The sequence below is a fragment of the Coregonus clupeaformis genome, chromosome 33 (assembly GCF_020615455.1).
Source record: "Coregonus clupeaformis isolate EN_2021a chromosome 33, ASM2061545v1, whole genome shotgun sequence".
Taxonomy (NCBI): Eukaryota; Metazoa; Chordata; class Actinopteri; order Salmoniformes; family Salmonidae; genus Coregonus; species Coregonus clupeaformis.
The window spans coordinates 34,236,807-34,251,549 of NC_059224.1; the positions used below are offsets into that span (position 1 = coordinate 34,236,807).

Sequence of the window (14,743 nt, forward strand, 5' to 3'; positions counted from 1 at the left end):
CCACAGTTCTAACAATGACAAAACAGTGGTCTTATGGCAACAAGTATATAGCATGCCATCTTGAATTTACTTCCACCAAATGTACACAAAGTAAATCGTTGCTATTGTGCTTGTCTACGATAATACTTTAAAAACCTTTTCTGTCTGTGCTTTTGTCTTATGTTGTGTGAATCCTTTCAGCCCGGGGCGGATGTGCAGTCAACTCGGGCCGCGGCCACACGAATCCCTATGTCAAAAGGTATGAAAACAGGCAAGGCAGTTGTGACAGGCGTCTCCACTGTGACACGGTTAGAGTCGCGAGCCGAGTGCCAGTCAATGAAAATTGAACTGAGGAGGTCGACAGTCTGCAGCTCTACCTCCGCAGGGGGAGGGAAGTGCTGAGGGCCACACGCTGCCATGGAAACGCTGTAGCCTCACTATCTTTCTATGGACTCAGTCACCCATCATTCAATTCTGACCAGTCGGTTGCCAGCCAAAAACATATAGAATAGGATACTGTAGCAGGCACCTTGATCTGCTCACAGGAACATGGAAAACACAGAATAGCTCTATCACTGACATGTCCCTTTCCTCCTTTTTAAACATTGGGGTAAAATGCATTGAAATTAGATTGTATTGTAATTATGTACGTTTTCAAAAAAGATTTTTATATCCATGTTGAAATGCTTTTTGTTTTGAATGACACATTACTAATCCCTCACCTGGGTTGTTGTCACACTGAGATATTGTTTATTTCACAATTTCTTATGGAGGTTTCCGAATACAGTCGCTCTAACGGGTTTCACATGTGAAATACATTTTGATCAGTCATCAACGACACTAGTTTGTGGCACCAAAAAAATTAAAAATAAAACATTATTTGGAATAAAGTATGACAGTGTTGTTTGTTTATTATTCACGTGGAGATATTATGACAATGCAAAATCTTCTTCATGTTCACTAAACAAAGAATTTAGTGAAAGCAAGCGAGTAACAATCAGGAAACCTCCATAGTGCTTTATAGTCATACATCTATAAAATGGTTTACAGCATGTTAAGCACACTAAGCAAAATCAACAAAAGCCTAATCTGTAATCTTGCTTGTTCATAATGCTAGTAGGCTAGTACTGGACATCCATACAAAAGGAATGAAATACTATAGTCAATCAGAATAAAAATGTGAACAGAACTGGGATTTGATCATCAATTTATGAATTTCCTTAATGATTTAAATACCTGATATTTTGGAGTAGGCTTTCATTCATAAAGGCTTCCACAGAGTTCACAGCTACGGAGCCACAATCTGTGGAAGTAACATAAAATCCATAATGTATCACACATCAAAGGTTTGATTACCTAACAAGCAAATGAAATGAAAAACAAAAGTGACCTGCAATGACAGTAAAGTGATACTGTTTGTACTTGAAACCGTCCGTTGATTACAGTCATGCATAGTGCTAATGGGAGAGGCTTTTCCTTGTTGAGTCATTGAACTTTACTCAGTGACTGCATCCCAAATGGCAACCTATTATCTACACTGAGCGTACAAAACATGAAGGACACCTGCTCTTTCCATGACAGACTGACAAGGTGAAACCTATGATCCCATGTTGATGTCACTTGTTAAATGCACTTCAAATCAGTGTGGATGAAGGGGAGGCGATACACTACATGACCAAAAGTATGTGGACACCTGCTCGTCGAACATCTCATTCCAAAATCATGGGCATTAATATGGAGTTGGTCCCCCCTTTGCTGCTATAACAGCCTCCACTCTTCTGGGAAGGCTTTCCACTAGATTTTGGAACATTGCTGCAGGGAATTGCTTCCATTCAGCCACGAACATTAGTGAGGTCGGGTACTGATGTTGAGCGATTAGGCCTGGCTCGTAGTCGGCGTTCTAATTCATCCTAAAGGTGTTCGATGGGGTTCCCTTCACTGGAACTAAGGGGCCTAGCCCGAACCAAGAAAAACAGCCCCAGACCATTATTCCTACTACACCAAACTTTATAGTTTGGACTGCCAGATGGTGAAGCGTGATTCATCACTCCAGAGAACGCGTTTCCACTGAGTCCAATGGCGGCGAGCTTTACACCACTCCGGCCGACGCTTGGCATTGACATGGTGATCTTAGGCTTGTGTGCGGCTGATCAGCCGAACAGTTATTGTGCTGACGTTGCTTCCAGAGGCAGTTTGGAACTCGGTAGGGAGTGTTGCAACCGAGGACAGACTATTTTGATGAGCTTCAGCACTCGGCTTGTGTCGCCTACCATTTCGCGACTGAGCCGTTGTTGCTCCTAGACGTTTCCACTTCACAATAACAACAGTTGCCCGGGCAGTTCTAGCAGGGCAGAAATTTGACTAACTGACTTGTTGGAAAGGTGGCATCCTATAACTGTGTCACGTTGAAAGTCACTGAGCTCTTCAGTGAGGCCATTCTACTGCCAATGTTTGTCTATGGAGATTGCAATTTTATACACCTGTCAGCAACGGGTGTGGCTGAAATAGCCGAATCCACTAATTTTAAGGGGTGTCCATATACTTTTGTGTATATACTTTTGTGTATATACAGTGCACTCAAAGTATTCAGACCCCTTGACTTTTTCCACATTTTGTTACATTACAATCTTATTCTAAAATGGATTAAATAAAATAAATCATCAATTTACACACAAAACCCCATAATGACAAAGCAAAAACAGGTTTATAGAAATTAAAAAAATTATTTACATATGGTTGAAGTCTGAAGTTTACATACACCTTAGCCAAATACATTTAAACTCAGTTTTTAACAATTCCTGACATTTAATCCTAGTCTTAGGTCAGTTAGGATCACCACTTTATTTTAAGAATGTGAAATGTCAGAATAATAGTAGAGTGATTTATTTCAGCTTTTATTTCTTTCATCACATTCCCAGTGGGTCAAAAGTTTACATACACTCAATTAGCATTTGGTAACATTGCCTTTAAATTGTTTAACATGGGTCAAACATTTTGGGTAGCCTTCCACAAGCTTCCCACAAGAAGTTGGGTGAATTTTGGCCCATTCCTCCTGACAGAGCTAGTGTAACAGAGCCAGGTTTGTAGGCCTCCTTGCTCGCACACGCTTTTTCAGTTCTGCCCACAAATGTTCTATAGGATTGAGGTCAGGGCTTTGTGATGGCCACTCCAATACCTTGACTTTGTTGTCCATAAGCCATTTTGCCACAACTTTGGAAGTATGCTTGGGGTCATTGTCCATTTGGAAGACCCATTTGCGACCAAGCTTTAGCTTCCTGACTGATGTCTTGAGATGTTGCTTCAATATATCCACATAATTTTTCTTCCTCATGATGCCATCTATTTTGTGAAGTGCACCAGTCCCTCCTGCAGCAAAGCACCCCCACCGCATGATGCTACCACCCCCGTGCTTCATGGTTGGGATGGTGTTCTTCGGCTTGCAAGCAACCCCCTTTTTCCTCCAAACATAATGATGGTCATTATGGCCAAACAGTTCTATTTTTGTTTCATCAGACCAGAGGACATTTCTCCAAAAAGTAAGATATTTGTCCCCATGTGCAGTTGCAAACCGTAGTCTGCCTTTTTTATGGCGGTTTTGGAGCAGTGGCTTCTTCCTTGTGAGCGGCCTTTCAGGTTATGTTGATATACGACTCGTTTTACTGTGGATATAGATACTTTTGTACCTGTTTCCTCCAGCATCTTCACAAGGTCCTTTGCTGTTGTTCTGGGATTGATTTGCACTTTTCGCACCAAAGTACGTTAATCTCTAGGAGACAGAACACGTCTCCTTCCTGAGCGGTATGACGGCTGCGTGGTCCCATGGTGTTTATACTTGCATACTATTGTTTGTACAGATGAATGTGGTACCTTCAGGCATTTGGAAATTGCTCCCAAGGATGAACCAGACTTGTAGAGGTCTACAATTCTTTTTCTGAGGTCTTGGCTGATTTCTTTGGATTTACCCATGATGTCAATCAAAGAGGCACTGAGTTTGAAGGTAGGCCTTGAAATACATCCACAGGTACACCTCCAATTGTCTCAAATGATGTCAATTAGCCTATCAGAAGCTTCTAAAGCCATGACATAATTTTCTGGAATTTTCCAAGCTGTTTAAAGGCACAGTCAACTTAGTGTATGTAAACTTCTGACCCATTGGAAATTGTGAAACAGTGAATTATAAGTGAAATAATCTGTCTGTAAACAATTGTTGGAAAAATTACTTGTCATGCACAAAGTAGATGTCCTAACCGACTTGCCAAAACTATAGTTTGTTAAGAAGAAATGTGTGGAGTGGTTGAAAAACAAGTTTGAATGTCTCCAACCTAAGTGTATGTAAACTTCCGACTTCAACTGTAGGTATTCAGACCCTTTGCTTTGAGACTCGAAATTGAGCTCAGGTGCTTCCTGTTTCCATTGATAATCCTTGATGTTTCTACAACTTGATTGGAGTCCACCTGTGGTAAATTCAATTGATTGGACATGATTTGGAAAAGCACACAACTGTCTAAATAAAGGTCCCACAGTTGACAGTGCATGTCAGAACAAAAACCAAGCCATGAGGTCGAAGGAATTGTCAGTAGAGCTCAGAGAAAGTATTGTGTCGAGGCACTGATCTGGGGAAGGGTACCAAAAAATGTCTGCAGCATTAAAAGTCCTCAAGAACACAATGGCCTCCATTTGTCTTAAATTGAAGAAGTTTGGAACCACCAAGACTCTTCCTAGAGCTGGCCGCCCGGCCAAACTGAGCAATCGGGGGAGAAGGGCCTTGGTCAGGGAGGTGACCAAGAACCCAATGGTCACTCTGACAGAGCTCCAGAGTTCCTCTGTGGAGATGGGAGAACCTTCCAGAAGGACAACCATCTCTGCAGCACGCCGCAAATTAGGCCTTTATGGTAGTGGCCAGACCGAAGCCACTCATCAGTAAAAGGCACATGACAGCCCGCTTGGAGTTTGCCTAAAGACACCTAAAGGACTCTGACCATGAGAAACAATATGCTCTGGTCTGATGAAACCAAGATTGAACTCTTTGGCCTGAATGCCAAGTGTCACGTCTGGAGGAAACCTGGCACCATCCCTACGGTGGCAGCATCATGCTGTGGGGATGTTTTTCAGCGGCAGGGACTGGGAGTCTAGTCAGGATCGTGGGAAAGATGAATGGACCTCATACTGTGGTGAAGGTTCACCTTCCAACAGGACAACGACCCTAAGCACACAGCCAAGACAACGCAGGAGTGGCTTCAGGACAGGTCTTTCAATGTCCTTGAGTGGCCCGGACATGAACACAATCGAAAATCTCTGGAGAGAGCTGTTCCTAATGTTTGGTATACTCAGTGTATATATTTTAAGTATTTCTCATTTTATTCAGACAGGTATAGCATGAAATGAGTAGTGTCGGAGGCCAAGATTTGTACCCATGTTGTAGTAGTGTGCAACTCAATATTAGGAAATGTTTGGTATACTCAGTGTATATAGTGTACTACTTTTGACCAGGGCCCATAGGCCTATGGTCAAAAGTAGTGCACTATATAGGGAGGGTGAGAGACCAATAGAGTGAAAACAGGAAGAGACAGGTCATGTTTTGGCCCAAGTTCTTGATATGATCTAGTCCTGCTGCTGTATAACTCTCTGGATGGAATTGATGAGCTTCCTGGGGACCCACCACAGAATGGAGGGAAAATGTGTTGTGTACTGCATTATCTCAGGGCTGGTTCTCAATAAAGGAGCTTGTTTGGTCTATTCAGGGCCAAGAAGGCCTTTGGGGAAATTCTACATTTCTATACAAAATAGTTTACGGTTACATTTGTTTCAAATCAAATTAGTCAAGTACACAGTTTACTGCAGGTATAAAAGGTGCAGTGAAATGCTTGCGTGCTAGCTCCCTCAACATTACGGTACAATATAGACACCAATAATAATCAAAAGCCAATCAAAATAACAAGCCATTGGAGGAAAGTAGTATGCATAATACAACTGATATAAACAATATGATATACAGTATATATTATGAATGTGCTGTGTCAAGTATGACTTAAAGTGGATAGTGTCTTGGTCACATAGTTGAAATAGTATATAATAGAACAGCAGCATTTACTGTGTGTGCTTGTGTGTAAGGGTTGGATGTGTGGCAAGTCAGTGCAAACAGTCTCTAAAGTGCAGGTCTGAACAGGTAGACTGCTAGGGTTAGTGGTTCAACAGTCTGGCGGTAGAAGCTGTCTCTGAGCCTGTTGGTCCGAGACCCGATACCTACTGCCAGATGGTAACAGAGTGAACAGTCCGTGGCTCAGGTGACTGGCGTCCTTGACGATCTTCCTAGCCTTCCTCAGACACCGCCTGATGTAAATGTCCTGGAGGGCAGAGAGCTCACCCCCAGTGATGTATTTGGTTGTCCACACCACCCTCTGTAGAGCCTTGTGGTTGAGGGCGGTGCAGTTGCCATACCAAGCGGTGATGTAGCCAGTCAAGATGCTCTTGATGGTGCAGCTGTTGAACTTCTTGAGGATCTGAGGGTCCATGCCAAATTTCTTTCAGTCGGCTGAGGTTGAAGAGGCATTGTTGTGCCTTCTACACCATGATGTCAGTGTGATTGGTCCATGTCAGCTCCTCTGATGTGCACGCTGAGGAACTTAAAGCTTTTGACCCTCTCCACTGCAGCCCAGTCGATGCAGATGGTTTTGCTGATGTTGAGGGAGAGGCTGTTTTCCTGGCACCACTCTGTCAGGGCTCGAACCTCCTTCCTGGAGGTCTGCGATCAGCCTCACCACCGTCGTGTCGTCTGCAAACTTAATGATGGTGTTGGAGTCGTGCGTGGCCACGTATTAGTGAGTGTACAGGGAGTGTTTTCTGCTTCAAGAGCACCCAGATCATAAGGTGTAGCCTTCTCATTTAATTATCAAGTCAAGTTTGAGTCCGATAAATTGCAACATCATACTTCAGCCTTCGGGCATTTGTCAGTATGTAGCCTGGCTTAAGATATGATGTTCTGACGTTGGTCTATAGCTCCCTCACCTGGACAAAGGACAGCTTTAGTAAAAAAAAAAACGCGCAATCTTTCTGATCTTATCACTGGTTGTAATGTCATTTATATGGTAAATTATTCCTGAAGTCTACATTTACCTTGACTATGGACTTACAGTAAGGTCCACTACATTGGGCTAGTGACCATCGAGGCCTACAGTATTTCCTCCAAATGGCTCCTGTTCCAAAAATGAATTAAACAAATGTGAAAAGGAAGCGCTGAGGGAAAGCAGGTCACAGGTCTGGATCCAGACAAGAGAGAAAATTCAACACTGTGGTGATGCTCTCATAGCCATGCACCACTTGATTAAACATACCCCCTAGACTAGAGCAATTAAGAAATACTCATTTCTAACAAGCAGACATCCACTCTCTAAACCGATAGCACAAACCACAGACTACCGCTCCCATGAGAACACATCCTACTATCCTAATGAGCGGATAAACAAAGGTTTACATAAGTGAAATGAGGCAGAAGAAAAATTACTTGCTTATGTCATGGTGCATGGGAGGGCATTCCTGAATATTCTGTAGAGCCAGCTACAGATGGAGGGAGATGGGTACCAGACCCAATGGAAACCTAGTCTGCATCCCAAATGGCACCTATTCCCTATATAGTGCACTACTTTTGACCAAGGCTCTGGTCAAAAGAAGTGCACTACATAGGGAATAGGGTGCCATTTGGGACACCCCCACAGAGAAGAAAAGGTGGAGTTGGGTTCACGTAGGATCTCCCTCTGAAGAGAAGCATCTGGAAACCAGGCCAGGGACAGTAAACATGAGATAGCTGAAACACAGATTCACAACATGTGAATTCCACCCTCACTCAGCTGCATCCTGATCCTGCATATGGTCGGCTGACTTCACTCCCCTGTGGTTGTTTGACTGACAGATTTTGGTGGATCAAAGTGTGGATGAATCTAATTTTGCACATACAAAAATCAGTAATGTTTATAAAATGTTGTGTTATAGAAATACAAAGCTAAACAATACTCAAAATAATCGTATCGGTTGATCGACAGAAGACTCATTCCTTGTCCCTGTGTCCCAAATGGCACCCTATTCCCTATATAGTGCACTACTTTTGACCAGAACCCTATGGGCCTTGGTCAAAAGTTGAACACCACTGTATATAGGGAATAGGGTGCCATTTGGGACGCATCCCTTACCTCTATTTGAATAATGACCCTCATGTCTTCATTGGTTGGTCTGAGTGAGGATGCAATGGCACAGTATCACTCATGGTTCTTTTATTGATTTCTTGTCCCCACAGGAAATATTGTGCACCATGTGATAGTTGAGCCCAGATGATGAGACTGTAATGTGGAACTGCTTCCTTCACCTATGACAAGTGCCCTGCATCCCTACTCTACTGATACAGTGTGCAACCGCAACCATAGGGACAACCATCGGAAAACAGTCAGAACTCTGCATGCAGACTGTCATGGAGATTATTTCTAACCTCAGGGCACCTAACAAGGCGCTCTTCTCAATTCTGTGGGCTTTCTAATAGTATTACCACTGGATTCTGGCTTACATCACTATGTGAAATAGCCACATGGAGTTGTATAAGAGGTATGCAAAGTGTACTCTACAGTAGCTCTGGTCCAGGCTGTTACGTGCGGCTTGAGCGTTCTTCAATGGAAGACTTGAAAGCTTGAAGAAGACTCAAGCCGCACATAACGCCCTGGACCCGAGCTAACTCTGCAGCGGTTTGTGTGGGAGGACAGACACATAGGTATGATTCACATGAGTAAGAAGTTAGTCTTATCCCTCACATACCTAAGCTAACGTCCCTGAGGAGGGGTAGTGGATCAGTTATTCTAGAAGATTCTATTGTGATGGTGGTGATAGATATTCACTGCATTGTTAAATGGGATAGAAATACAATACTGGTCACACCAAATGTATCAAATGTATATTTTCACTTTTTTGTGTGTATTGAGGATAAAATCCACTTCAAGATCATCCAATGGCTAACCTCAGATCAGGAGTGAACTGTTTTTATTTTAATTCTTATAAGCATGATATTTATTTTCTTATAAATTCAGATGTAAAAAATAAAATTAACACCAACTACAATAACATTTTATATGGTAGACTAACCTATAGAATGAGATCATCACTTTCTAGAAATAGTCTCGGTTTGGCAGACTCATGGTGGCTGTGAAAAGACACTAGGGGCTCTATTTTAACAAACCTAACGCAATGGTCAATCTAAGTGCTGGTGGTAGGGCTATTGGTTCGGGGGTGTGTCAAATATTCTTGCTATTTTCACAACCACTATCAGCGCAGTTGCTGGAGTTGGCACAAAAGGGCTGGGTTTTTATGAATAAATAAGCTTGTGGGTGTGTCGAGGCTTGGCCCCTCACTGGCCAATCAGAACGTGCTCCAGTTGTGTATTTATGGTCTTATGTATTGCCTTGGATTCAACTCCAATTTCAATGTTCATCCGTTATAGTTTGTTAAACAGTGTAGAGAAACAAAATAATAACATGTAGACCTACTGGTCAAAGGTTTTACAACTCCTACTCATTCAAGGGTTTTTCTTTATTTTTACTATTTTCTACATTGTAGAATAACAGTGAAGACATTTAATAACACATATGGAATCATGTAGTAACCAAAAAGTGTTAAACAAATCAAAATATATTTTAGATTTGAGATTCTTCAAATAGCCACCCTTTGCCTTGATGACAGCTTTGCACACTTGGCACTCTCAACCAGCTTCACCTGGAATGCTTTTCCAACAGTCTTGAAGGAGTTCCCACATATGCTGAGCACTTGTCTTCTTTTCCTTCCCTCTGCGGTCCGACTCATCCCAAACCATCTCAATTCGGTTGAGGTCGGGGGATTGTGGAGGCCAGGTCATCTGAGGCAGCACTCCATCACTCTCCTTGGTAAAATAGCCCTTACACAGCCTGGAGGTGTGTTGGGTCATTGTCCTGTTGAAAAACAAATGATAGTCCCACTTAGCCCAAACCAGATGGGATGGCGTATCGCTGCAGAATGCTGTGGTAGCCATGCTGGTTAAGTGTGCCTTGAATTCTAAATAAATCACAGACAGTGTCACCAGCAAAGCACCCCCACACCATAACACCTCCTCCTCCATGCTTTACGGTGGGAAATACACATGCGGAGATCATCCGTTCACCCACACCGCGTCTCACAAAGACACAGCGGTTGGAACCAAAAATCTCCAATTTGTACTCCAGACCAAAGCACACATTTCCACCAGTATAATGTCCATTGCTCGTGTTTCTTGGCCCAAGCAAGTCTCTTATTTTTAATGCTGTCCTTTAGTAGTGGTTTCTCTGCAGCAATTCCACCATGAAGGCCTGATTCACACAGTCCCCTCTGAACAGTTGATGTTGAGATGTGTCTGTGACTTGAACTCTGAAGCATTTATTTGGGCTGCAATTTCTGTGGCTGGTAACTCTAATGAACTTATCCTCTGCAGCAGAGGTACCTCTGGGTCTTCCATTCCTGTGGCAGTCCTCATGAGAGCCAGTTTCATCATAAGACTTGATGGTTTTTGCGACTGCACTTGAAGAAACGTTCAAAGTTCTTAATGTTCCGTATTGACTGACCTTCATGTCTCTTTGCTTATTTGAGCTGTTTTTGCCATAATATGGACTTGGTATTTTACCAAATAGGGCTATCTTCTGTATACCCCCCCCTACCTTGTCACAACACAACTCATTGGCTCAAACGCATTAAGAAGGAAAGAAATTCCACAAATTAACAAGGCACACCTGTTAATTGAAATGCATTCCATGTGACTACCTCATGAAGCTGGTTGAGAGAATGCCAAGAGTGTGCAAAGCTGTCATCAAGGCAAAGGGTGGCTATTTGAAGAATCTCAAATATATTTTGATTTGTTTAACACTTTTTTGGTCACTACATGATTCCATATGTGTTATTTCATAGTTTGGATGTCTTCAGTATTATTCTACAATGTAGAAAATAGTAAAAATTAAGAAAAACCCTTGAATGAGTAGGTGTTCCAAACTTTTCACCGGTAGTGTACATAGCATTCTCACTGATATAGAGGCTAAGCCTACTGTAAATTGCATTATGGCTGAGCATGGACATGCCAAACGTTGTCAATAAGCAAGTTTAAATGCATTATTGTTAAGGCCTAAAAAAAGTGAAAAACAAAACTGAACAACACCTTGTTTTAAATTGGCTATGTCTAAAAACTATTACAGGCACCATAATTGCTTCACGGGGGCATATAATTTTAAAACAACGCAGACTAAGGAGGGTTTTACACACATCCAAACTTTTGTAGCTGGACAAAGACCCGATATAAAGAAAAGGGGAGAACGTCCACTCACCGTTATACTGCTCCAAAATATATTTTATATACATATAGGAACCATCTTAAAGATTGCATTCACACTTCTCCAGAAGTTGCACTGCATGCGTGCAATGGACGCTCTCAACATACAGTGGGGGAAAAAAGTATTTAGTCAGCCACCAATTGTGCAAGTTCTCCCACTTAAAAAGATGAGAGAGGCCTGTAATTTTCATCATAGGTACACGTCAACTATGACAGACAAAATAAGAAAAGAAAATCCAGAAAATCACATTGTAGGATTTCTTATGAATTTATTTGCAAATTATGGTGGAAAATAAGTATTTGGTCAATAACAAAAGTTTCTCAATACTTTGTTATATACCCTTTGTTGGCAATGACACAGGTCAAACGTTTTCTGTAAGTCTTCTGTAAGTTTTCACACACTGTTGCTGGTATTTTGGCCCATTCCTCCATGCAGATCTCCTCTAGAGCAGTGATGTTTTGGGCTGTCGCTGGGCAACACGGACTTTCAACTCCCTCCAAAGATTTTCTATGGGGTTGAGATCTGGAGACTGGCTAGGCCACTCCAGGACCTTGAAATGCTTCTTACGAAGCCACTCCTTCGTTGCCCGGGCGGTGTGTTTGGGATCATTGTCATGCTGAAAGACCCAGCCACGTTTCATCTTCAATGCCCTTGCTGATGGAAGGAGGTTTTCACTCAAAATCTCACGATACATGGCCCCATTCATTCTTTCCTTTACACGGATCAGTCGTCCTGGTCCCTTTGCAGAAAAACAGCCCCAAAGCATGATGTTTCCACCCCCATGCTTCACAGTAGGTATGGTGTTCTTTGGATGCAACTCAGCATTCTTTGTCCTCCAAACACGACGAGTTGAGTTTTTACCAAAAAGTTATATTTTGGTTTCATCTGACCATATGACATTCTCCCAATCCTCTTCTGGATCATCCAAATGCACTCTAGCAAACTTCAGACGGGCCTGGACATGTACTGGTTTAAGCAGGGGGGACACGTCTGGCACTGCAGGATTTGAGTCCCTGGCGGCGTAGTGTGTTACTGATAGTAGGCTTTGTTACTTTGGTCCCAGCTCTCTGCAGGTCATTCACTAGGTCCCCCCGTGTGGTTCTGGGATTTTTGCTCACCGTTCTTGTGATCATTTTGACCCCACGGGGTGAGATCTTGCGTGGAGCCCCAGATCGAGGGGAGATTATCAGTGGTCTTGTATGTCTTCCATTTCCTAATAATTGCTCCCACAGTTGATTTCTTCAAACCAAGCTGCTTACCTATTGCAGATTCAGTCTTCCCAGCCTGGTGCAGGTCTACAATGTTGTTTCTGGTGTCCTTTGACAGCTCTTTGGTCTTGGCCATAGTGGAGTTTGGAGTGTGACTGTTTGAGGTTGTGGACAGGTATCTTTTATACTGATAACAAGTTCAAACAGGTGCCATTAATACAGGTAACGAGTGGAGGACAGAGCCTCTTAAAGAAGAAGTTACAGGTCTGTGAGAGCCAGAAATCTTGCTTGTTTGTAGGTGACCAAATACTTATTTTCCACCATAATTTGCAAATAAATTAATTAAAAATCCTACCATGTGATTTTCTGGAATTTTTCTCTCAATTTGTCTGTCATAGTTGACGTGTACCTATGATGAAAATTACAGGCCTCTCTCGTCTTTTTAAGTGGGAGAACTTGCACAATTGGTGGCTGACTAAATACTTTTTTCCCCCACTGTAAAACCAGGACAGTGAATCATTCTAATAAGTTTGGTTTTAATAAAATTCTACGAAAAACAAGGAATCTGTAAATTTTTTTCAACAACAATAAATATATGTAAAATGGAATGATATCATAAAATCGCCAGCATAAAAAAAAAGATGGCGCATTGCTGTTGAACCAGACTTCGTTATAGTAGGCCTAGAGCAAGGGTAGCCTACGGAGGGCTTGGGTTTTAAAAATATGAAATGGAAAACAAACAATTGTTACAGGAAAATAACTTCTAAATACGAGGTTCACCGGTATTCACAGAAGTTATCATCTCTCGTTTCATTATGGGCATGTACACATGTAGCCTACATCATGTAAGGGGTTTTACGCACGTCCAAAGCATGGCTAATCGATTAAAATGTTCGAATGGGCAAAACGAGTGACCTAAGCGCCGGATCTAGTATTACATTTACATCATTTAGCAGACGCTCTTATCCAGAGCGACTTACAAATTGGTGCATTCAATTTATGATAGTGTGGGGATCTATTTTCTTATAACTAGATGTGATGCCTAGCTTAGAAAGAATACATTAATGATTAAACATAATAGGTTTGTGCTGTACTGATATAGATTGTATAACATAACAAGCTGTGATTAATGTGAGGAACCGTTAGGGGGTAGGCTGAGACAGACTTGTGATTCACACAGACACAAAAACTGCCTCTTTGTTTAAACCGCTCAAGGACAAAGTACTGCAACATGAAGAAGAGAACTGTGTCTGGGGTTGCTGACTCGAGACAAGTTGTGAAGATAACAACTAATGCCTGGCAACAGTGAAGCACCAAGGGGCTGGGACCAGCCTGTGTGCCAACTATAGGCTGAGTAAGTCTAAACCACGCTCAGTCTCTACTCTGATAGGCCTGCTTGGAGCAGGAACTATCTCTGTCAGAGTATTAAAATAATAATTTTGGGTTGGGACAGTTAGTTCTCTGACTGCCCTGCGTGGTTTTTCAGTGGGCCCGTATATACGAACATCATATTTACCATTCAAGTGTTTGCATTAATTAAAATACTAGTCTATTTTAGAAGACGTGTATTGACCTCTTTTTGTTCCCATACCAGATTTGAATTGACGCAACTTAACAATAGCCAGTGGGACAACCACCTTTTTTTAAATGGGGGGTGGGGGAAGAAGGATTACTTTATACTATTCCTGGTATTCCTGTATCTCAGAAATGGCCGCCCTCCTGTGCTTTTCACGCACGATAGTGTCTAGGGTTTACCGAGAATGGTGCGACAAACAAAAAACATCCAGTCAGCGGTGAAAACAGCTTGTTGATTAGAGAGGTCGAAGGAGAATGGCAAGAATCGTGCAAGCTAACACAAAAAGACAAATAATGGCGCAGTACAACAGTGGTGTGCAACACGGGATCTCGGAATGCACAACTCACGAATCCTGGTCATGGATCCTGGTCATTGCAGCAGAAGACCATTGGCTTCCACTCCTATCAGCTAAAAACAAGAAGAAGCGGCTCCAGTAGGCACACGATCACCAACCCTGGATAATTAAGGAGTGGAAAAACTTTGACTGGATCATTACATTTTAGCAGACGCTCTTATCCAGGGCGACTTACAGTTAGTGAGTGCATACATAATTTTTTTTCATACTGGCCCCTTGTGGGAATCGAACCCACAACCCTGGCATTGCAAATGCCATGCTCTAC

The 14,743-nt window shown here is 42.3% G+C and overlaps 1 protein-coding gene across 5 annotated transcripts in view; it reads left to right on the forward strand.

Annotated features, from left to right (window-relative positions):
* Positions 1 to 9,382, forward strand: part of LOC121549047 (filamin-A-interacting protein 1) — a 41,982-nt gene extending 32,600 nt beyond the window's left edge. For 2 of the 5 annotated variants that reach the window (XM_041860857.1, XM_041860858.1), the window contains 2 exons: positions 181 to 238; positions 8,267 to 9,382. In XM_041860857.1, the coding sequence (XP_041716791.1) occupies positions 181 to 238; positions 8,267 to 8,287 (79 nt within the window). In that variant the 3' untranslated portion in view covers positions 8,288 to 9,382. Of the gene's footprint in view, positions 1 to 180; positions 1,492 to 8,266 lie in introns of those variants that run through there. The other 3 variants (XM_041860856.2, XM_041860859.2, XM_041860860.2) reach the window with 3 other exon arrangements.
* Positions 9,383 to 14,743: the final 5,361 nt, after the last annotated feature.